The 25,016-nt window shown below is 39.4% G+C and overlaps 1 protein-coding gene across 1 annotated transcript in view; it reads left to right on the forward strand.

Moving 5' to 3' along the window:
• SLCO5A1 (solute carrier organic anion transporter family, member 5A1) overlaps positions 1-25,016 on the forward strand; it is a 150,944-nt gene that overhangs the window by 91,956 nt on the left and 33,972 nt on the right. Inside the window, exons 5-6 of the mRNA XM_010575928.1 lie at positions 18,115-18,247; positions 24,722-24,948. Coding sequence (XP_010574230.1) covers positions 18,115-18,247; positions 24,722-24,948 — 360 coding nt within the window. The remainder of the gene's footprint in view (positions 1-18,114; positions 18,248-24,721; positions 24,949-25,016) is intronic.

Genomic DNA, 25,016 nt, shown 5'->3' on the forward strand with positions numbered 1-25,016 from the left:
GAGTTACATATCAAGGTAATTAGTCCATACTTTCTCCAAGGAATAAATCAAAAGTACTGGATTAGAGTCACAATGTTTATTGATTATTTATGTCACAAGAAAAAAGCTGAACAAAAGCATTTGGATTTTCCTATTTTGATGGATTTTTAAGTGTATAGCACTTCATTTCCTTAGTCTTCTGGGACTCTCCAGCTGAATGTTGTTAGCACCGTGGTCATAGCTTACAGGTCTGGTAAATGAACATAAGGCATTGAATTCTGAATTGCAGCCTTCTGGATACCCTTAATAGCATCAATATGCTGTTAATATAATGCAAAAAAAAGGGTTAGTGTTAACTTGAATTGGATCTGGAGGCCGTTTTCGCTGATGGCTGTCCCTTAGTTTTTGTCAGCCAGCAGATGTGTTTTCACGTTGGCGTGGTGTGCGGCCTGGAGGGAGGTCTTCCACCGCACCGCTCCTTTCCCTTCGCTGTGGGCGAGCGCTGCTGCCGCTTCCCTGGCCCTGGTTTCGAGGATTTTGTGACTACGGCGTGGATCAGACCTCCTGGCTGCTCTGACAGAAACTCCCTCACCACTGCTGGCAGGGCCAGGTTCATCCCGCGTCAGCTCCCTCCCGTAGCTTGCCCACGGCTGCCGGCCCTCATGGGAAGGAGGGGGATAGCCGTGGCACCCGGGGAGCGGGTGGGAGTGGGACAGCCGGGACACTGGGGAGCGGGTGGCTCTCAGGATCACCCGGGGCAGCAGCTCGCAGGCACACGGGTGAAACCCTGCGTGGCAGCTGAAACGCAGGCTGGCTGCCTGCAGTGGTTTCTCTGGCAGCCTGAAAAGAGGCAGCGGCAACAAACATCTGAATTTTTTACAACTGCCTGAAAAGTTTCACTCCTTTAGTCATAGACTTTCTTGAAATGAGAATAGCTCGTGTATTTTCAGTGTTTTGGAAGAGAGGATTTTTCTTTAATATCATAGTTGGAATGATGACTTCCTCATTGCACATCTTTCAGTGGAATATTTTCTCTGCAGGGTTTTCCCTCTATTACTGTGAATGTTTGAAGCTCCCACACTGTAGGTCACAGTACATTATCCATTGATATGCTTCTTGCACACTTGTAAATACAAATTTTCAAGGTAATGTAATTAATGGCAATACATTATTCATTAATGTGGTGCTTGTGTAGAATAGCAGCCAAATACAAAACTTATTTGGTTTTACGCAATATTGGATGTTGAAAATAAATGATAAAATGATAAATGAAAAAAAGATAATAGAGATTTATCATCCCCCCCATAATAGACATGCTCCCTTTCCTTCCTTTGCAGTAGGAGTTTTTCTTCCAGCATCTTGCACAGACAAGCAGACATCTCCCCAGGATGCTGCCAAACTTACTTGGTTCTCCCTTACCTGAAACATTTCATTTTCATTTCTGAAAACCAGGAGAAATTCAATTCATGCTGAAGTGTCCATACTGTAATCTGCTTTCAGATACTGCGATGATGAGCCTGATCTAAGAAAAAGAAATAGTGCAGAATAACCTTTGAGATTAAGGACTGTCCTTTCACTGAGTAGCACATAGGGAAATGGATGTTACAGCCTAATGAGGTATTTCTTTTGATTCTGAATATATTATTCTTACAGTGGAAGGTCAAAGAATTTTCATTTAAAAATTAATAAAATAGGAAGGTAGAGAAGATACAGTAATATATTATCTTTTTTAGAATGGCAATAAGTGGAAGTAGGTGATCCTGCAGAAATGTAGGCTGGTAAAGTTGTGTGAAGGCACAAGGCAGGACACCACCACACACCAGTGCCAAAGAGAACCTCTGTCGAACCCCCCCAGTTGTGAAGGGCTTGTTTTCAAGCCTGACTTTTCTCTTTCCTCTTATAAACAAAGGTGATGGGTCTCTGCAGAGATCAGTATCTCCAGCGTAACAGGGCTAGCTGTGAAAATTTATGCATGTGCTTTTGGCTTGGTTTTATTGTATTGTATTGATTTATTTATTTAAATTGCAGGAGGGGGAATAGCTTCCATTCTTTAAGATTAAAACTTGATTGTTTAGCCTTCCTTTACATTTTTCCTAGCTGTAGATATCTGAAGTTGTATTAACTGAGTGATGACAGCCTCAGCCTGAGGCACAGGAGAACTGTTGTTTGGGTGACGAGCAGGAGGACCTCCGGGAAGGCTGTGCAGTGATGCCATCCTAGTGGAGGACTTTGGAGAGGAAGTTAAACAGACCAGTCAATAGTAATAACTATGATATTTTGGAATTGTTGCAAATGTTTGTTTCCTAAAACAAAACCTCTACAGAAATAAAAGCCTTCTATTTTTCTTTTGTTTTGAGTGGAATAAAGTATCAACAGTAAAGACGACACATGAAATTTATGACTCAGGTGAACTTACTGAATAACTAGGTGGTAAATAGTTGTTCCCCAAATCAGTGCTCCGATTTTACACCTGTGAGTCTTCAGGATATTCCTGAAGCTGGGCAATAAGTAGAGAAAGCTGTTTGCTAATTTTGTTTCTTCCTGTGATAATCTGAAGACATTTCATTGACTTCTGTGGATTTTTTTTTTCTGTATCACATCAATGTGAAGGAGAGCATAGTGTGATCTAAACTTTTATTTTTTGTTTTCTTTTTTTGGCCTATGCAAATAGTTTGTTTTTACTTCATCTCCTGAGCCAGTTCTTCTATGATTGAAACATTACGTATTTTCTGTGATTATATGAAAACTAAAAACTAAAAAAACCCCAAAAAACCAAAAACTCTGTTAAACAAAAGACTTTCTGGACACTTAGAAAGGTACAACTAAAATGAAAGGATGGATTCATAAAAACAGCTAGGGAAGGCAGTGTCCATCAGCCGTGTGCTAAATATCCCAAAGTAAGAGCCTGGTGTGGTACCTCTGAATTGTTCCTTCTCTGGAAAAGGAGATGCATGCTGTTAGAGTTTTCTACACATTGTTTCACACATGTGAAACTGAGAAGTAACATTTTAGTTTGGTTATTCAGCTATATTTGCTAAGAACAAATGTCTGATTCTGCTGCCATATCTCTGCTGGTGGTGGTGTCACTACAGTGTTTTGATCTTTTAGTTGCTAAGTTTTTCCCAACAGTTTTAGTGTTTGAAATGCATAATGCTGTGTTACTATCATTTGTCTGTTTTGAAAGAAACATTTGCCTGAGTGGTTTATTATACGAGTTAGCAGATGGTGATTCAACTGCGCTTGATCCAGCAAGAGTCTTGGTTCTGTAAGTACGTCTCCGGCTCAGAAAATATCCACAAAGCAGTTACAAAGCAGTGAGCAAAGTAGTAGTAGCTGTGCTGTTTAGGAAAACAAATGGAGCAGCCATGATGTGTTTGACAAGGATTTACACAGTTTTGGGGCTTAGAATCGGCTTCTAGACAAGGGTGTGTCACTCCAGTATAACACAGAGTGACCTCAGTGATGCAATGGGTGAGCTTGGTTGAGGAGCAGAGGAAGTTACGGCAAGAGGTATCTCAGAGTTGAATTTACTGTGCTATGTTTGATTCCTGTATTCTGTGTATGAGTGTTACCATTGTATACTTTATAAAACAGCCGAAGAACTTTACCTGTATAAGAGGTTATGGTAGATGAAGGTCTGCATTTCTCAGAAGTTCTGCAAAGACCCTTTTTTAACTTTGTTTTGTCTGAACCATTTGTGGTCTGAGTGTAGTGTTAGCACTGCTGGCAGAAGTAGACTTGTCATCTTTGGATGTTTTTTAAAATTTGTTATAGACGTGCAATTTAGATTAGGGATAGGAATGTGTCAAATCTAATTATTGGTGTAATGATACAAAAATATTGAACTAGGCATGTTATATTAATTTATAAGTAATTTACATAACATTTTTAGTTCAAGGGAATGTGATAACCGGAGATATTTTTGTTCTTAAGGCAAATGTTTTATTGTAGATTGTATTTTTATTTATGGAGTTTATTAGAAGCAAGTATGGTTTAAACAGTGATTGAAAATTCAAGAGTTTTATTGCTGGTGTTCTCGCATTTGATCATTTCAACTTTCACATTATAACTTTAGTTGTTTTATAAGAGATTAAGGCTTACACCGCATCTTCAAGTATATGTGTTCAATAAATATCTGTGAGGGCTGTATTGAAACTTAATCTATACTGTCATAAATTAATCTCATGACAATATAGTTTGTTGAAAGTATCAGTATAATGGATTACAATTGCAGTTAAGTATAACATGCAATATAGAAATGTGTTGCATGCTTTATATTTGCTCTTTGAAGGAGTACCAGAAGTTTACATTTTTTGGTGATTAACATTTCTACTCTTTTTCTCTGCCTATGAGCTGCGTTGCTTCCACTTGCTTTGTTGGCAAATTTATCAGTATGAATCTGAAATGTAGTTAAGGGTCCAGCAGTGTGTGAAGACATCTCTCTTCTGTCACATGTTGTAAAAAACTCCCATAGAGTGGAAAGATGCCAGATCAATTTTCATTAGACTTGGAAAAGCTCTGACAGCAGCAGAGACCACTGCTAAGACTTGCAATCATGGTTATTCCAAGCAACTACAGTATCGTTCTTTGAGGACCTCCCTGTCAATCTCTTTCTCTCTCTCTGTCAGAGTAATTTAGTAACTGAGGGTAAGATTTCCCAAGGAGCCTAAGGAAGTCAAGGGATCCAACTTTAAATGAATTTCAGTGGGATTTAGGGCTCAAATTTAATTTTCTTTGCAGACATAAGCCTAAAGTTTCAACAAGTAACTTGCTTGTGGTCAACCGATTGAAACCTGTGATTGTTTGCAGATTTTGTACATAAGTGTAACCTTCCAATTGAATCTTCCTAATGTAAATAACCAAAACCATGTTCCCTATGAGAAGGGATGCAAATGGACAAAGATACTAGAAAAAAAAGGTCACCGAATTGCTTGAGTAAGCAAAATCTAAGTAATGAAATATATTTTATTTTCATTGGTACTTCATAACTTATTTCCTAAGCCTGGCCTGGCTGAGCAGTTTCTATGAGTCCAGGCATCAGTACCAGCTCCTGTTTTTCTGGTGCGTTCTTGCTCTTTGGTGCTCTCAGGGTCGGCCTGGCAGAGAGGGATGCCCCAGGGTGCCTCAGGACAGCCTGGAGGTTCCCTGGCTGCCGCAACCAGTACCGAGGCCACCCGTTCCGGGGCTACTTCTGCTAAATGTGCAACTGATACACTGGTGAAATATGTAAAGGGCATGGGGCCAGCTCTGGTCCTTCCCTCACCTGGGCAAGGACTTTGGATCTTTCTCAAGGCAGCATGGCCAGGAAGGAAAGGTGAAGAGGTTTCTTGTCTTTTGGCATCCTTCTTTGCAAAGGATGATGACTCTTTCTGCAAGATCTACTGTGTTAGAGATGAAAAGAGAATTTGTGGGATAATTTAATGCTTTATTGGGCCAGAAAGGACTGTTACGTTCATTTACTCTGACATCTGTGTTGAATCAGATTTCATTACAGCGTTACCCCTGTGCAAAGCTCTATTTATATAAAACTGTTTAGCATAAAATGAACCGCTCACATTTACAGAGAGTCTGCCACATCCCTAGGAAGATAATATAGTTAGTTATCCTGTTAAAAAAGTTACTGCTATGAAAGTGTGCCTAAAGTTGGCTGAAAGTCATTTGTACGTAGCCACTAGCCCCCACATTTTCACGTCTGTCTGCTAAATGTGAAAGCATCCTTTACTATTGGAGAATAACAATATGCGTAATAATCTGCTAATCTAAGTAATTGAGGAACAAAGCTGTCATGTCTAATTCTACTCACAGAAGAGAGAAAGAAACAGAATGAACAGTCTTTAAAACAATTGCAGACCAAATAAAAGGATATTGGCCAATTTTCCCCCAAAGATGTCAGCAGAATAATTAAATTACCTAATTAGTGAAAGTAACTATAGCTGATTTTAAATTTTTCAGTTTTTGTGAATCGGCTATGTATGGTGTTTTGAAATACCTTGGAAGGATCCCTGTAATATAAATAAATTTTTCTTGGAAATGCTAACACTGCAAGTTGGTAATACTTCTATATTTTATTAACATATTAACATATCTTACTGTGACTGGGAATGAGCTGCAAATGGAGCCCTAAATCACAGTGACAATTTATATCTTAAAAAGGAGGACAAATGTAATTATAATATTACCATTAAGGAGAACCTTTTGTAAGAGTAATAAGTTTTTCAATGCTGCACTTGGTTTTTAAACTATGCCATTTAGTAGCACTGATAAAGATGTTCAGATGGTTTCACTCTGGCAAATTATGATTCAATTAAATCTTGATTTTTGGAATATATTGATTTAATATTTTTTTAAATGTAGAAAAACAGTTATCTTTTTTATAAGGTTGAAATATTTACCTTACTTTACATTAGTTTGACTTTTATGTAGGAATACAGGTTAGCATTTAAAAAAATAAAGTAATTTTTACTTGCCACATAGACAAAACCAAACCAAACCAAACCATGTAAAACACATTACTTAATAATGTCAAACCACAATATTTTCATAATTTTTATTTGATTATTAACTTTGCATGTCAATATCTACTTTTCCCAGTAAGATGTACATTCATTTCTTTCAGGACCCTAACTAAAACGGTCTAAGCAATCATATGTATTTATAGAATCAGTTTGTTATTAACAGTGGTGTCTGTGGTGGTTTTCTGTCCAAAGCAAGAATATGAATTAATTTCCTTTTGGTTTCTTACAAAACTGTATTCCCCTCTTTTCTCCATGACTCTCTGAGATCTTAATTTCTTTTTCTCTAAATTTCTTGTGTATCTCTGACAGTTCATATCCCTTGATCTATTTGGTTTAGCAGGGCCTTTTCAGGGATCAACAGCAGCAGCTCTGTGCTTCTCTGTCCTATTTCATGGGACTGTGTCAAGCGTGCCAGGGTTGTTTGGGAACAACTTGTTTCTCCAAGGTCCACCCATTAGCTTCTTAACTATGGGGAAGGAAGGAGGTGCTGGGGCATTTCTTGCTGGCATTTCTCCATAGGCTGGGATGTCTACACAAGGGTGAAGGTAACTTTCCCTAACTCAGGGTTATTTCTTCTTTAAATCAAGGTATTAAATCCCAGGAGTCTTTTAGTTCAGTGAATCCGAGTCAGGGCCCAGAAGTTCACGGTGGTCCTGGTATTTGGTGTTGGCACAGGGATATACAGAACTTTCTTCTGCTTTGCTGATACTAAGGCCATGGGGTCCATGGTCAGGCTTGTCATGGCCTGGGTTCCCCTGTTATTTAGATAATATCGATCCAAGACCTGGCTATCTAGACCTGGCTATCGAAGATCTGGCTAAGCACCATTTCCTGCTAGGTGGTTTTACTTCTCCTGCCCTAATTCTATTAGAAGTTGTGATTAGAGCCATTGAGAACATTTTGCTGTTGCATCAAAACCAAAAGCTGCTTTGTTGTGGGCAGTGGTGGAGAAGACAAGGCAAGGCTGTCGTTTTCATCGTCCATCTGTTGTTGATAAGGAGACTGTGCTTGAATGTTGAAGAAGCTCATTTTGGTGCTGCAGCAAAAAACTGCTGTCTCCAAGCAGAACATGAAGCTGAATGAACTCTCATGTCTATCTTATGATCCCTCTATGGAGACGCAGGGAAGGAGAGACCCCTACCCAGAACCCAAAGCTCAAGTTTTTTTTCCAGAAACAAACATTTCAGCATAATTCCAATTTTGTGAAAATGCCCAAACAATGTTTGTTCCTATGAGAATAAACAGCAAATTTTGAAACTTCAGAGGTTTTCATAAAATGGTGGTGTTGTCCCATAGCCAAAAAAAATAGCCTCCACTATTTATAACTGTTACACATGGATGGAAATGTTTTTCAGACTCTTTGACCTGTAATAATATTTTCAATATGGTTTCAAATATGGCTATATGGTTCTGCATTTCACTTTACCAATGGTTATTTAATATTTTTTCTTATTGAGGCTATTGCAGCTTTCAGCCTTTTGAATGTAGAAAAATAACTTCTTTAGCAACACAATAAATGTTAATAAGACTAACAGGGTCATCTGCAAATTACTGGAATAATGTGCTTTTGCTTACAGGCAGATTTTCAGTCAGATGTGAGTAATGAACTGTAATTCCTGTTGTTTCCGTTGAAAGATGAAAATGTAAGTGCAATTTACAAAGAAAACACGAAGAAATGCTATTTGGCTTGCCCTTCTTTACAATCTATTAACGAGAGATAGTCAAGGGAAAAACGATCACCAACATTTTCAATAATTAACCTGTGCCTCCTAGGCAGAAACCAATTTTTGAAAGGAAATTAATTCTGAGAGAACTTGATTGAAATAATTTCCCCCTTTACTTCTTTGTTCTGTTGTCTTGCTGGTGGGACAAAGGAAAAGTGAATATATGTAGAAATTCTTTGACTGTCAGCACCTAACCTTCCCTTTCAGTAGATACTCGGTCTATCTCTGTTTCTTCCTCACAGTTTGTTTCCTGGGCACAAAGGGTCTGGTTTTGGGTAATGATGAAATATGCAAAATGTGTGTCAAACCTGCCTCTGAACATCAGGTGTTTATGTCTGCCATTACCTGGTTTGTGCACAATAACTAGTAAAGCCCAGATTCATAGACATTAGATATTTAATGTACATAGATTTTGCTAAGGAATGGGTACTTATTGCTGGTTCTTCCCATGGTGCATGATGGCATACTCTAAAATCTCATCCTGTGCCTGATAAATCTCACCAGGTTCTTCCCTGCTTTTCCTCCTGGAGTGGGTGCATTCTTCCAGCTGAAAGAAACAAGAGGACCTGAACAATACATTCCTGTCTGCTTATGCTGTTAGACTGCCTGAATATGATATAAAACTAAGATAGATACCAGTATTCTCAAATACTCTTCTGGGCTAGGTTCTGCTGGTCTTGTAGCTATGGACTCGAACTTTCTCACTGCATTTTTAAAATCACAGAATTTAAAAATATTTCAGTCTCTTTCTTACATTTGATTATTAGTGATCTGCCTGTTGAGGTCTGCTCGCAGGCCAAATTTCAGGTTTCACTGTTTGATATTTTTTAATTATGATCACCTAAAGAAAAGGGGATGAGATGCAGATGAATGCCCCAGACTTACTCCAGTTTAGTTGGAAGTAATACTAAAGAAATGAAAATTAGTTTTAAGAAGTTGAGATCAACAGAGTCTATAAGCACGTGCCTGGGGATAGTCCCTAATGAAAATTAAATGTGTGTGTGTAGCCTCAACTGCCAAACCATTAAAAAAAACAAAGCCAAGCAATTAAAAGGCAAAGATGAGAGATTCCCAATTGACATGACTTAATGGAAAGAATGACTGTGAGTCAAAAGGCTGCTCCACTATCTCTTAAAGACAGCCAACAGCTTCAGTGTCCTCTTATTAGGAGCATCACTTGAGTAATAGGACAGAAGTGCCATGCTTGCCTCATGAGAGTAGCCCTACTGACTTAAAGGATGCTACTACTGTGAGTGATGAATTCACTACTGTGGATTTAGCTTTCAGTGTTTGAATGAATGAGAAATAAGACAATGAAATTCTCTAACAAGTTATTTCTTGTATTTTGGATGTTAAGGCTTTTAAAATAATTTGGAATAGTAGTTTGCTTAGGATTTAGGTTAGTGATTATATACAGTAGATAATTTTCTGTATGGAAATGAACATTACATTTATGACGTTTCATTGAAGGTAACTTTGGGATGCTGACAGATAAAGAATTCAGAAGGGACTGAGGAGTCACTCAGTAGGTACTTACATGAAGGGTCTATGTCTCTGCCTAATACCATTATTTAAGGGTATTTGCAGAAGAAAACATCTCTAAGAAACATGCTTTTTTTAAAAGTTAGAGTCTGGAAACTCACAGACCTTCCTGGGGTACGTTGTCTTATGTATATGGTGCAATGTACTGACAGAGACTTGAAAAACTTGAAGGTGAGGTGTGGAGCTTTTTTGAGAACTGATTTCCAGAAAATTACAGCCAAGAGCAAAGTTTTGCCTTTTGGTGCATCTTTGGACAGTCTCACTGCATTCAGCACAAGTAGTTTGTGCATCTGTCTGAGCTAAATTTAGTAATGGGGCATCTCCAAATCAAAATTCCCTACATGTGGAAAAACACCTTGGAGGTTTAGGAAAGACAGTTTGATTGTTCTCTTATTTATGCATTTAAGTAGTTGTTGACACTTCTGTTTTTAAAAAACCCATCTCTTTAGGGGACCAATGCCTCTTAGTCCATGGAAAGAATGTTAGAGCATCTTTGTTTTCAGTTTAGATTCTGATCATGCAAGTATAGACAAGCTTATCTTTGGTCACATGATGATTCACATCAGCGGGGACTTTCCATATGCTTCAAGTCAGAGATAGTTGTATGTGTTTTTGGAATACTGTCACCAGAAGGTTCTTGCCTTCAAATTGGTTTAAGAACAGATAGAGCTGATAAAGCCTGATTTGCTTAATTATCCGATCTAAGAATTTCCTCATGTGTGGTGTCTAAATTCAGTTAACCACACTGATATGGAAACTGCAGTCAGAAATTGCAGATGTTTTCACTAAACTCTTACAGCAGATGTATCTTTTTCGTATTTACTTACTAATCACAAGTCATGCTTGGTAATATCATCAGCAAATGTTTATTTATAGGAGAATACAAAGAGAGAAAAGACAGATTTTGAAGGAAAAAAAGAAGTAATATTTGTGTTTCCAAATGAAACAGCTGTCTCTAAAGAATGGGACAGTGTCCAGTTGCCCCTTGGGTTTCTACTTCTACAGTTCTCAGGTTTAGAAATAAAGAAATAAAGACTCCCTTTTAAGCACTGGATTAGTTTTTCTTGGGGCAATCTTTTCTTAAGCCGAGTGTCTCTAAGGGTGAAATAACATGGTACAAGTGCAAGCCTTTCCTCTCTGATATTTTCAGTGTTTTCAGATTTTGGCTTGGATGCGCACACCTGTTGATAGTGTAACCTAAGGACGAGCGCTGAATCTGTGAAATCTTGATTTAAGATGAATTGCTTTGTAGGCACTGTTACTCCACAGCATAGCAAGTGACTTGGAGCAGCATTGCAGTGACAGTGTATGTGAGAGGTACACTTTGGGATAGGCAGCCTGTTTTAGCTTGTTTTGTTTGGGCTTTTTTTCCTGGTTTTTTGTGATGTTAGAATTGGTTCCTGTGAAAATGATTGTAATATTTTAGAATAAGACCACAAAAGGAGAATACAAAGCATAAAGCAGCTTAGCTGTTTAAGAGAGGGAATGATACCTGTTTTGATACGAATGATATTTTAGTAATAAATCTGTAAGAGAAAAGTAAAAATGTAATGCTTTTCATCTGGCATTGACAACTCACTGGACATATTTGTATTTAACGTAACTTTCAGCATTTTTTAATGGAGTAGTAAGCTGGACCATTCATTTTAGTTTGCATGGTAGGCATGTAAAATTATGTTTTGGCTATGCTTATCTATAAATTTGGCTCCTATATTTGTAGAATCTTCCTTTGAAAATAGTGACAAATATATTCTATACAAAGATCAAGAGAGGCTATTGGAGTAGTTTTGTTGCTCTGTTTATTGTTTTGAGTGGAGCACTGGATCTGAGAGACTTTTAAAGTCATGGTAACGCTAATACATTTTGAAAGGAAATGATTTAAAGATTTGATCTGTATATTGTTATCTGAACTGCAGTAATGCTCAAAGCATTGTCTTTTCCTGAGCAAATAACCACATTAAAGCAAAAATCCTAAAGCTTGTATAGATAGGCTTGGTTGCGTGTTCATGAAGAAAAGAAGGAAGTGAACTGATTTCCTGACTTAAAAGCTTTGAGAAGTCTGCCTGGCTTCTTCTCACAACTCCTCTCAGTTTTGTGTCCTCAGGCTCAAAAGAGTGGTTTAACCTTATGTTTTTTTGGGTAGCCTCTGTGTGGGTGAATTTAGAGAGGGTGAGGTAAATACACCTTTATGAATGGGTGCAGTGTTTCTTTGGAAGCTGCTTTATGCTTCCTTGTCCCTTGCTACCCCATCATGGTGCTGGGGCATGAGAGGAATAGGGGAGAACTGAGACATGTTCCCCATTGAAACCTCCACCTGTCAGCTTTGTTCTGTGCAGAAATTAAAACCTGCTCAGTACCATAGAGAAATATCCCGCTGCTTATTCTCCAGTGACGGCATAGCTCAGCCTTCCAGGGAAATGTGCTGCCAGTAGGACTAGAGCATGGTGATGCTTCTTTTGCTTGCAAAATCCCAGGTGGTAACCCCGTGATTATGTATTTTTTTTTCTGTAGCCCCCTACATTTCCTGACACACAGAGACATAGTTAGGATTATATGAAGTTCATCTTCCCATTTCTGTTAAAGCTCACTCCTCAGGTCATAGACAGGTAGCCTATAAACATGGGACTTTTCTTGCAAATTCACATGAATGTTTTGCTTTGTTTTGTTTTGTTTTTATTCTCCCTTGTGCTATTCTTTCAGGATGAGTGTTGTTCAGCAGGTAGGACACTGAGTTATTGCTTTGATTAATTAAATTATACTCTGGACTTCCTACTCTACTCCATGACTATGGGGGATTAATTTTATCTTTTGTATCTCTGTTTCCCTGTCAATACCCTCATGCTAATGACAGTTAAGTTTTTGGAGTAAAAATTTGAAATCTACAGATACAAAAGGATTGTACTTCTATGTCACTAAAAAGTATCCTGCAAAGTCTACCTGCAAAGTCTACCAAAAATGCCATAGTATTCTGACAAGAAAAAACATGCATATATATATATATATATATATGTACACCTCCAGAATGCTTTTGCAGGATTTTGCAAATTCTAAACTTTCATTGAAAATAGAATAAAGGTCAAATTTTGCTTGTCGTACACATGTATGAAATGAACAGTTGTACTATGGTGACGTGCTGCCAAGATTTGAACAATGGGGTCTTTCAGAAGTGTTCCTTCTCATCCAGTGATAAACTCTGTGTGGTGACATGTGTGTGCACACAGAGGAGATGAGAGAGACTGAGCAATATATGCCTTTGTTTTTACTTTTTAAACCAAAGTGGATTTTTTAGAACCCGGAAGCTAGACAGCCTGTTGTAGCCCACTAAAGTTGTGTACTTTCTGATCATCTAGGCACAATATGATGCTTGTGACTTTAATTGGTACTAGCACTACTAATATAAAAAGGCACAGTTGGAGGGTTAACATTGTATGCATTTGAGGATGCCATAGGGACATATATTACATATTTCCATATGCAAAATGTATGGAAGTTGTCATTTGGTGTGATTAGAGGAGGAAAAGGACATTCAGAGTATTTTTATGACCTCTGTCTCAGTATATTTTTATAGTGTGGGTAGATTGCAAAAAATAAAATCTTTGGCAACAAAGTTATTTCATGCATGTGATGTGAACACAGGGATTTTGGGACCCATAGAGGATTCAGCCTGTTTTATTGTAGTCATACAGTCTTTGCTGCAATAGGCTCTGTGTAAAGCTTTCTTCTGTTGAAGAAGAATCTCTTATGAATAGAAGCAATAGAAAATATTATCAAATGCTGTCAAAATGGCAGCATTCATTGCAACGTGTCCCAGGATGAACTTTTCAGTGGAGGAGAATGACATTGCTTAATCTTATTTTGCTTTGGTAGGTAAATTCCATGTGTAACTCAATTACTGTTGCTTTGATTCCCTTTCTCTCTCCCATCCAACATCTTCGCTGTGGTGGACGCTTGTGGCTAAGCTTGGCTAACCATAGCCAGCTGCAGTTTTGAAACTAGACAGCCTTGCTAGTATGGTGTTGTGCCTGAGGTAATATGCCACACTGAGGGCATACTCTGTGAGGCAGAGAAGCTCCTCAGGTACAAAACTTCAAAGGAATTAAAATAATCACAGCTGGATATCATGGGAGCAAATGGGCACTTAACAAACTGCGTCTGAACCAGGATATTTTTACTTACTTACAGTCTATGTCAGAGGTAGAACTATGATCTGAAAGACCAGGTTCGGGAGGGCTGGGAAGGGCTATCCCTTGTCACTGAAAAGAAGGTGCACCCAGCAGAAGAGTGTGCTTGCTAATGCAAACTCCTCCTCACAGCACTGAGTTCTTCAGAGGAAAGGGAAACTTTAAAAAATCTGCAAGGTCTTTGGACTTTGAAATTGTCTTGTTTAAATACCATGTCATTTTAGTAGACTAACCTGTGCTTTGGTTTGAAGACTTAAGATCCTACATCACAGCTGCAGCAAGCTATGACAGGCTTCTGGGGAAAACTTGCAAGGTCCAGTCTGAGCTGCTTGTTGAATGTCATGAGCAGTTCTCAGATGGCTCTAATTCAGCTAGGAGAGGGTGACCTGCAGATGCTTTTTCCTGGAGAGACCCACGTTTCCAGAGGAGTGTACTCCGTGACTTGCCAGCATTGAACATGCATGGCTAATGCAGTAATTCTGAGAGGTACAAGTTTTCATTTCAATGAAAACCAATCAGAAGACAATCAGATGAATGTTGTAGCCCATATGTCTATATTAACAGTAGTTTCCTCATTTTATCTTTTGAAGATTTATTGTTTGGAGTAGAGCTATAACTTGGAGAATGTACATCATCTCTATTTTACCACAGGAAAGGAGATATTACTGCTATTTTATAGCATAGTTGTTTATGACTTAAGAAATTTGAAGGCACCTTGGAAATCTAAGCACCAGTCAAGGTAATGGCGGGGAGGTTAAAAGACAAATCCTGGATTTCCTTAAGTGCAGTTTAAAAAATCATCTGAATACCATGTGGCCTGCCTCTGCATCACAGTACTCCAGCATGTCTCCTGATAGAAATGTTTGTTAATTCTGTTGTTGAAACTTCTCACTTGTTGAATCAGTGCAAGTCCCTAGATCAAGATCCCAGATCATGGTTCTAAGAGGGAGGACCAAAAAGAGCTAGCTGAAATGCCAGGTAGGAGGCTGAAAGGAAGGTGTTCCTACATCATCTAGATGTTTCAGAACCTTTTTCATCCAGAAGCTGGAGTCCTTCTAGTGACCTGAGTGGAAAAAATTGTGGAACAGTTCTCCACAGAATTTTTTATTTGTGAAGTGGGTTCAGTTTTGATGATGTCCTGATTGAATCTGTTTCCAGTTAAGTTTCCTTTCCATATCATCCAGTAATCTTGGTGGCCTGTTTGGGAATCAGGAACCTCTTTATTCCTGGACATTGGGGTGCATAGCTGTGAGGGCTGTGACCAGAATTTCAATGGTCCAGGACCCTGGAGCAGCCTGCCAGGGTGATGCTTGGAGGTGGCTCTCCCTTCACTTCCACAGCAAGGTTTGGAGGTTTGGGGCAGATTTTTTTCAAGTACTTTATATCAAAATCTTTTACTTGGCATGTTCTATCTTTAGTCCTATTTAGAAGTCCAAATGAGTTTATTGCACTTAGTGTTCGGTTTCTGATAGTGGCCATTACTAGGTGCTGAGGAAGATTCTGCAAAGTGTCTTAAAATGGCAATCGTGGAACTCATGTGCTGACTGGTTTCCTCCTGCCCTGGACCAGGCACATGGGGGCTCTCTGTTTTCTGAAAGATCCAGAAAGTTACATGTTACCTGTAAGTTATATTAAAAAAAAATCTCAAAGCCTGAACAGCATACAGTAGTTTTAAAATACTTCTGAAATGATTGACAGCATTCCCTCCTCTAACGGAGCAGCAGCGTACACTGTTATTTTTATCTTTACTGTACAGTATTTCTGCTGATGAAGAAAAACCTCTGAAATTACCAGGTGTACAAAATCACGATCTGGGTAGTGCTTCTAAGCCTAAGCAGTGGCTGCATTTTGCCTGTTTCAGTGGTGGAATTGAAGCTGAATAAATACAGCATAAGTATTTTTTCTGAATACTGAAATGAATGGATTAGGTCACTCTTTTACTCCCTTTGTGTTTCCTATGTAAACTTTTTAGAGACCTGAGTTTGCTGTAGTTGTGTGAATCAATTTTCCAAGCAAACATTTATGGGACAAAATTTATTATAGTGGATGGAGTTTGTTTTTTTTTCCCTCCTCATGATGTGGATTTTGCAAATAACAGTTACTGTGGGGTTTATCTAACCACTTAACTGCTAAGGAGCGGTGTAACAATGTCTAATGGAGCATTTTAAGCATAGAGAGAATTGTTTACAATCAATCCAGAAGGGAACATGGCTGGAATAAATTTAAATAGTGAACACAGTTCCGGAAACCATTATGCAAAAAGGACTTCAGCAAAATCTAATTATTTGAAATTGCAGATTAATAAAAACTGAAAATGTTTTAAGAAAGAGAAAAGTGATATATCTGTTTAATCAATTTGTAGTCTGGAAGCATTTTTTACTATAGGCAGTTTACCTTTTGTGGTAGCTTCTGTGATTTTTTTTTCCCCTGGAATAGAGCTCTCAGATAGCAGTCCCTTTTTAGTCCTGAGAATGTTCTCTTTCTTCTTTCTCTTCTTTCAAAACATAAGATGAAATGTACAAGTTATTTTGGTTTAATCAGGCAGATTTAGTGATTTCTTTTTGCTTATGTTGTCCATGAGATATAGTTTACTATAACTGGTAACACAGAAACCCAAGCTCTAACAACTCAGTTATGCTTCCTCAGCTGCTGCAGTCTAGGATGCAGCAGGGTTCCCTGACTGAGGATGGGACCAGAAAGGATGGAGTCTGCATACCACCAGGGAGAGAGACTGGTCCACAGAAACCATGTGGAGATAGAGATTTTGCCGTGAATATGATGTTTTCAGAGAATTAGATAATAAATTGTTTTTTTCATGTGCTAGATAGTGGGTCTGCAGCAGCTGAGCAAGTGTTGTGCTGCTGGAGCTTGGGTTTCGGTGGTACCAGACATGTGAGTGGATAGCAGAGACCTTACAACCTCCCTTGCCTTTCGTCGCAGCCAGACAGTATGGGAAGCAGGGCAGAAGCATCTTAGAAGCGATGAATACTGCAGGATACATTAAGGAAGGAAAGAGATGGAGTAGGGGAATAAGAGAAAAATCTTTGGAAGATAGCTATGGTCTTGATGGTGGGGTTAACTTCATACGGATCTTGTAAAAGGCGTCTGAATTTAAGGTTGTGATAACTGACCTTGGCTTAGTTCAAAAATTGATTTGGGATTTGCAGAAGTAGAAAAGGAAAGGAGTGGAATTGCCAAGATTTAAGGGCAAGACAAATGACAGCTTTAAATTATCCACCTTTCAAAACCTGGAAATGAGACTAGAGGGAGCTGTGGTGTTTTCTCACACATACCCTGGTATGGATGGCTGAAGGACCAGGACTGGAGACTGCACTCTGAAGAGCATCTTGTAGAAGACACAGCAGATAAGAGCCTTGTATTGGTATCTCCTACTCTGTTATTCCAAATGATAAGGATTTTGCTATCATCTAACGTTCAGTGATGATGTTGTAAAATGTGTGTCTTTGGTTGCACATGAGAAACTTATTTTCATTTTAATAACTTTTTAAATGGGGAAATTTCTTTTAAAATAGCATTAAAATTTTAAATTTAAAGATCAAATGTTTTGAACAAGGCAGGAGTCTCACAGGAAATACAGTATATATGGTCTGCTGGTATCAGTATGTAAAACAGGGGCAAGTCCATGGCTACACAGAAAAAGCATAATTCTGTCAATCTCTAGAATAGGAATATTTGATTTCTTAACTTTGATGGTTCTTTTAAATCTGGTATTAGTCTGATGGTAACTAAGCTGGAATGTTGTACTTTGTTCTTTGGTGTCTTAACACAATTCTTATCCTCTGCTTTTCTGTTTGCTTACCATTAATTATATTTTTTCTATTTATGTATTAAATTTTGTTTTGATTCAAAGGAAGTGTTACCAAATATGAAAAATATTGTCAAAGTCAAGTATGGTTTCCGTCCAAAATACCAAAGTAATATATACTTCCATCCATGATTTGACTGAAAACATACAGAAAACAGCAATTTTCTTATCAATATGTTACTTATGCAGAAGTTGCTGCCTTTGAAGGTTGCAAAAAAGGGCTCTAAAGGTTCTGGGGTATGAAACTTCCTGCTTTAAGAGGCATCTTTTACTTTTGGATTTTATGTGTAAATAACTAACAAAACATTATTTTGTTGATGTACAACTCTGACCTTTTATTTCCTCAGCCATCATGTATGTAATGGGAGCACTTGGTCCTGCAGCTGGATACTTACTAGGAGGACTTCTTATTGGTTTCTATGTTGATCCTAGGACAACTGTTTATATTGACCAGAGTGATCCCCGATTCATTGGAAACTGGTAAGCGTCAACCATTTTTCAAAACTACTCTCTAAATTGCTGGTAAGGAATTGAGACAGGTTGGGCAATCATATCCCTTGAGGGCTAGTTGAAGGTTGTAGCAGGAGGCCAAGGAAGAGGAAGTTTCTGTCGATTACTACACACTAGCCTGTGACAGAGAGGGAACACTTCTGCAGAAGTGCATGGGCACATTGCATGGAAAACCTTCTGCTTTTGGCTGCTCCAGGACTGGCTCTGACCACTGTGGGCACTGACTGACAGTCCTCAGCACAGGGTTGGCAGGACAGAATATCCATGTTGCAGGAGACCGTCAAGGATCACTGTTGCCCAGGGCCAAGACCTTCCTGCTGGAAGGTGGATTCATCCTTTCTTTGGTCTTCCAAAGCAGGAAGCAAGAAACGCTGAGCTCTGCTGCCCGGATGAGAAATGGTAGACTTCATTTACGCTGGTCTAGGAGAAGGAGATTGAATGGGGTCAGAACATGGCCTTCCCAGTCTTGTTTCTCAGGGTGATGGCTCATGTTTAGGCAGCAGATGATGCAAACCATCCCAGTACTCTCTAGTAAATAGTAGGCTTCCAGCAGCACTGAGATGTAATGGCCATAATCATTAGCTGATGTCTTTGGGCAGCCTTTGGTATGTGACCTCCTTGGAAAATACCTCTTTGAGGAAGCAGGTCTTGAGGAGTCTTCAACTGGCTTTTCTCAGATAATTCATAAATCTGCCTTGAAATTTTTGTGCAAGTGCAGAAAAGACTTAAGTTCATTATCCCAGGAGGAGACCTCTACTTCGTAAGTGTAGGGTGCAGTGTCAGTTCTCATGCACTGGATTAGTGTTTGTCACTGTGCCATTGCAGTCAGATCGTATCCATTTCAATTTATCCTGCAGTGATCTCTCCTGACAGTTTGATGTGAAAAATTCTCTCTTTGGAATGTTCTTAAACCTTTGGAGATTTATCACTGCTTTATTTGTCTTAGTCCAAGAGCATTGCTGCACAGGACTGTCTAGCCAAATTTTCAGTGGGAGAAAGGCAAACCTGAGTGCTCAGTTAACCTGTGACCTTGGGGTTAACGACTCTGTGCTCTCATGTATATACTGACTTATCTCACAGAAAAGGTTTGTCCTGTGAATGTGCCGCAGTGTCAAAAATGTGCTTTGAGTATTCTTGAATAAAAGATTTGAAATGAAAGCCAAATATTATACATTCTTTATAAAACTCTTATGTTTCATGTGTTTTTAAGGACATGTCAGAACTGGTAATCAGCACCTGATCCGTACTTCTCAACAGAAATCATGAGCAGACCCATAAATATATTTGTTAATTGAAATCAGTGGGGCTATATGAGTGAGGGGTAAGCTTTTGATTTTATCTGTAATGCAGCCACTGATACAACTGCCTTATGATGTGGGCATACCTGTGTGAGTTTTAACTTAAAACAGCTTGGGTGAAGGTAAAATAACCAAAGCAGCACAGACACATCAGTTTGCCACTTCTTGGGCCATTTGCACCAGGGTCTATGCCACAGCAGATGGATGGCTGCTACGGCATGTTTAAAGCTAGCTTGGATATATGTGCAATGTTGTCATAGCCAAATGTATGAGAGAGATCAGGCAAAAAAATGCCTGTCCTTGCTCGTGAATTACAAGTTTAACTACCCTCCCTCAAAAGAGTGAGTGGCAGGGATGGATGCCCAGTGCCAGGGATGGATCCCTGACGTCCTATGGGAATGCTGTAATCCCTGAGCTCCATGGCAAAAGTGGTGAGAAGTCACCTATTACAGCCATTTCTGTGGGCAGGCTTTGAGAACATCTATTGTACCAGGCCTTGCAAGCAAAATCAGGAAAAGAGCCTAGTTGGGCATTCAGAAAATTTCATGTCAAATTGCTAAATGCATTTTATATATCTCCAGTGTTTAATGTCTACCTGAACAAAGTATCTTGGTGATTTCAGTTTTGCACAGGGATGCCAGCAGAAGTGATGCATATATGACTGAAGCAAGGGCAGGAAATCAGCTGTTGTAGGATCTCAGCAGGAAAGTCGTATTCCAGCCAGCATAGAAAAGGAAAAGTCATTCAGAGTTTCCTTCTTCCGCCATGTTGATTAAATCTGTAGAAACTGGCTTTCCCTGAAGGGTGTTCCAGGTCCTTGTTTTACTCTTTCATTTTTGGCGCTGTCAGTTTTTTCTCTCTTTAATTTCTGAAGAGAAAATTACCCTGCTATCTGTTCTCTGGTAATTTGTTTCACAATCTGTGGTGGCCTCTCATAAAAGTTTGATGGTGTTCATACCATCTGTGTCTCATTCTCTTTTCTCTGTCTGAAGCTATCTACCCACTAAAATGAAGACTCTCACATTGTGAGGATTGGTCCTTTGTCCCTTGCTACTCACTGACTGCCCAGTTGCAGAGAGCTCTGAAAGTGTAGACTTACATTCCAATGAAATCTATTTTCTGGGACCGTGACATTTTCTCCTTGCAGGGAAGTGCTGCGTAGCCAAGTTTATTTTTATTTATGTAATCTAACAATTTGAAATATGAGAGTAGTCTAGCACTTACTTCAGCTGACACACTTTTTAAAAGTAGGGTGCAGTTGAGATAAGTTAATGGGCAGTCATATTTGAGATTTCTCAGCCTTGTCTCCTTTGAAGTAAATTAGTGTCTTTGATTCCCATCTTTCCTTTATTATAGCTGTAAGGTTTCTAACTTAACACAGAGATCCTGTGAAAAAATTCCATTATTAAAGGAGGTAATGATTACAGACAAAAGAGTGAGTACAGCAGCTATGATATATGACAATAAAAATTGCAGTAAAGCCTATTTTTTACTTAAGCTGTTCCTTTCTGAGACATATATTGCATATATGCAGGACAGGTAACTTGGTTTCTCTCTTGTGAAACCTGATAAACAAAGTAAGCGGTTATTTCTCAGGGTTATTTCTGATCTCATTCTTCCATGAGTTTCACAGAACTGGGTTTGCCCTCCTGGATTTTGCACACCTGGGCTTTCTGTAGGTGCTCTGGGCTGAATTACAGGCCAGCTGTCTATGCCAGCCCATCAAATGTTTAAAACTGCTTTTTATTCAAATGTTGTAACTGTAGGGATATGTTAGAAATCATCTATCATGTTGTTGTCTTCAAGAACTGTTAATGTGCTATGTAGGGATCTCATTAGTTGTAGAATAGCCCTTGGCAGTCTGTCAGGTGCTTTGAATCAAATTTTCTTTTGCTGACACTTTTCTGAGTGTTTGCCTAGTTCTGATTCTGTTTAATGCTTGGATCTTCCCATATAGTCTTTCATCAGCATTTGACACAGGAAGTTTAAAGGAATTCCTCCAGCAGTGTCTGGTCCTTCCTTAGCTTTAATTGCTTTTATTTGAGTTCCTAGGGCTTGTGCAGATGCCTTTGAGGTATTCTCTTGCATATTTTCTTTGACTTTAGAAGACGGAAAATAAGGGCTTTTTAATTAATACAGATCCTGTTCTGACCTTTCATTTCCCATTGTAGGTGTCCTTATTATTTTTGATATTGTCTTTTTTCTGTTTTCCAGTTCTTTAATATTTCTGCAGGAACATGTGAAGTGTAGACAGTGCAGATAATTGCATCCAGTGCTGCATTTGTGACATCTCCAGCACTTGGTATGCTGCCATAATGGTCCTTTTGAATTTGAATTTCATCTTGTGCTACAGCACAGGCCCTGTCTCCTTTGCTGTTTCCCACTGAGTGGATCGTTTCAGATTTCTGTGTATTTTTGCCACAGATTGTTTCTTTGATCAGTGCCTTTTCACCTTCTGCTTTTAAGATCCTGAAAGGGATTTTACTACATTTTTATACAGTCTACCGATTTATTCCCTGCCTGATAGTGCTGACTAATCCTCCTAAAAGTCTGGTTTCTAATCCATGCATGTTATCAGCTAAAATGAATGAATAGAGGATTTGCTGTTTACATAATACCAAAACTAGTCAAAACTTTCAGTTACTTAGATTTGCCTCACGAAAGCTTCCTCCACAATCTTTCTAACAAAAATGGTGTTACACATGGCTGTTTGTTTGGTGTTTGCCTTTGCATAACCATTTACCACACAAACCATTACACATGCATATGAATTTGTCTTCATTTAAAAATTTGCAATATGTTTGCATTACAAATATGAGGCCAAATGTTTTGTTTCTTGTGTAAATAGTCCTGTCTACTCAATACTTCTAAATGTTTAAAGTTTGAACAAATATATAATTAGTAGTTTCCTGTTGTAGCTTCCTTTTCTAAGTGTAAAGGATGTACACAAAATGTAAAAATTGTTCTGTAAACTGTGATTTGAAAGCAAAGAACTTCAGTCATTTATCATTATGATTTGGTATCACAGTACCATGATTAACTTCACTGAAACTTCCAAACGCTAGTGTAGATTAGTGTGGTGGATTGACTTTGGCTGGCTGCCAGGCGCCCACCAAAGCCGCTCTATCACTCTGCCTCCTCAGCAGGACAGGGGGAGAAAATATGATGAAAAGCTTGTGGGTCAAGATAAGGACAGGGAGAACACTCACCAATTACCATCATGCGCCAAACAGACTTGACTTAGGGAAATTAATTTAATTTATTGCCAATTAATAACAGAGTAAGAATTAAAAACAAAACCACAAACACTTTCTGCCCACCTTTCCCTTCTTCCAAGGCTCAGCTGCACTCATGACTCTTCTAACTCCTCCGCCCTGAGCGGTGCAGGGGGACGGGCAATGGGGATTGCGGTCAGCTCATAACACTTCGTCTCTGCCGATCCTTCCTCCTCACACTCTTCCCCTGCTTCAGCGTGGGATCCCTCCCATGTGAGACAGTCTTTCACACACTGCTCCAGCATGGGTCCCCCGCGGGGTCACAAGTCCTGCCAGAAAACCTGCTCCAGTGTGGGCTCCTCTCTCCATGGGTCCACAGGCCCTGCCAGAAGCCTTCTCCGGCGTGGGCTTCCCACAGGGTCACAGACTCGTTCAGGCACATCCACCTGCTCCGGCGTGGGGTCCTCCCCGGGCTGCAGGTGGATATCTGCTCCACCGTGGACCTCCCTGGGCTGTGGGGGGACAGCCTGCCTCACCATGGTCTTCACCACGGGCTGCAGGGGAATCTCTGCTCTGGCACCTGGAGCACCTCCTCCCCCTCCTTCTTTCACCTTGGTGTCTGCAGGGCTGGTTCTGTCGCATTTTGTCACTCCCCTCACGCAGCTGCTCTGCAACGTTTTTTACCCTTTCCTAAATAAGTTACCACAGGTGTCGCCAGCATTGCTGATGGGCTCCGCTTTGGGCAGTGGTAGATCTGTTTTGGAGCTGGCTGGAGCTGGCTCTGTCCGACGTGGGGGCAGCTCATGGTGTCTTCTCACAGAAGCACCCCTGCAGCCCCCACCCTGCTACCAAAACCTTGCCACATAAACCCAGTACAATTAGATTAGTACATCGTGAGAATTGCACTTTCAGTACGTGGGAGGAACTCTGTGGGTGAATTCTGAGGTTGTCCTTTATGGAAGCATCTCTGTGAGTTTATCCATGTTTCCCTGTAGTCTTTGATTGCAAGATGGACTTAGAGGAGAAATTATGTTATCTGATACTCTACTATCAGCCTTCTGACTGCAGAAGGTTAACTCTAGAGTATTTTCTAGTAAGGCCCTTTTGCCCCTCTGTGTTGCTGTGGTAAAGTTCATTAAGCTTCTTGGCCTGAAGGAGGATAACTGTATGCCTGCAGTCTAAAGGGCGCTTTCCTGGCATCCCATACATTGCCTCTTCTCTGGGTATGTCCCAAGTCATTCCGTGCGAGCCAAGGGGTCATTGCAGCATTGTTTATACCCTGTTCTTATAAGACAGAGGAAATTCTTTGTGAAGGGATATTTCAGGTTGTGGTCACAGAACAGAGCTGCAGTGTTTTAGGCATAAACCCTGGCATGAACTGCAACACATCAGTTGTTTACAGTCAGGTTTTGGAAGCTCTTCATTGGGAAGAGAGAGAATTGGACAGTCAGGGCAGTGAGAGGTAGGCACTGGAAAGCAGAACAGATTTAGCCCTGATGTATCCATCTGGACATTTTATCTTCTCATGCCTTGGATAACTTTTTTCATGTTCTCCAGAGGAACACTGTATTGCTTTACTGGGATTATGCAAGAAAGGCAAAGTAAAAGCAAGTATCTACTTCTCAGCACTTAGTACTGAGTAATTACCAAAAGTGAAAATTTACGAGAACTCAAAGCTGACACTATTTCATAATATTTGGTGGTTCTGGATAAATACCTTTATCAGTAGACAAGCCAACAGAAACATCTTCTAATTAAGGGGTTTAGTGCAGTGAAGGCTCTCCCCCACTTCAGTCCTTTACTCTTAATGTTGATGTTCCATATTTTGCAAATATGTCTTTCCAGCCAGCACAGCCTGTAATAATAATTTTGGGGTTTTTATTTCGTGTAATGCATTGGCTTTCATTTCTGTTCCTGTCTTCTGGCATTAGGTGGAGTGGATTTCTCCTTTGTGCCATTGCAATGCTCCTTGTGATATTTCCCATGTTTACCTTTCCGAAAAAGCTTCCTCCTCGACATAAAAAAAAGAAAAAGAAAAAGAAGATGAACTCTGATGATGTTTCAAGTGATGATGAGGTGATGAAAGAGAAAACAAATAGTAAAATACAAGCAGACAGTGCAGTTCCTGCCTCTATGGGATTTGGAAAGAATGTTAAAGGTGAAGTTTGTTTTTAATTTTTAAATGCTTTAAATTTTGTATACAAGATCATCTAGGATTGTATGAGT

This window comes from Haliaeetus leucocephalus, unplaced genomic scaffold (assembly GCF_000737465.1).
Source record: "Haliaeetus leucocephalus isolate CR32 unplaced genomic scaffold, Haliaeetus_leucocephalus-4.0 Scaffold506, whole genome shotgun sequence".
NCBI lineage: Eukaryota > Metazoa > Chordata > Aves > Accipitriformes > Accipitridae > Haliaeetus > Haliaeetus leucocephalus.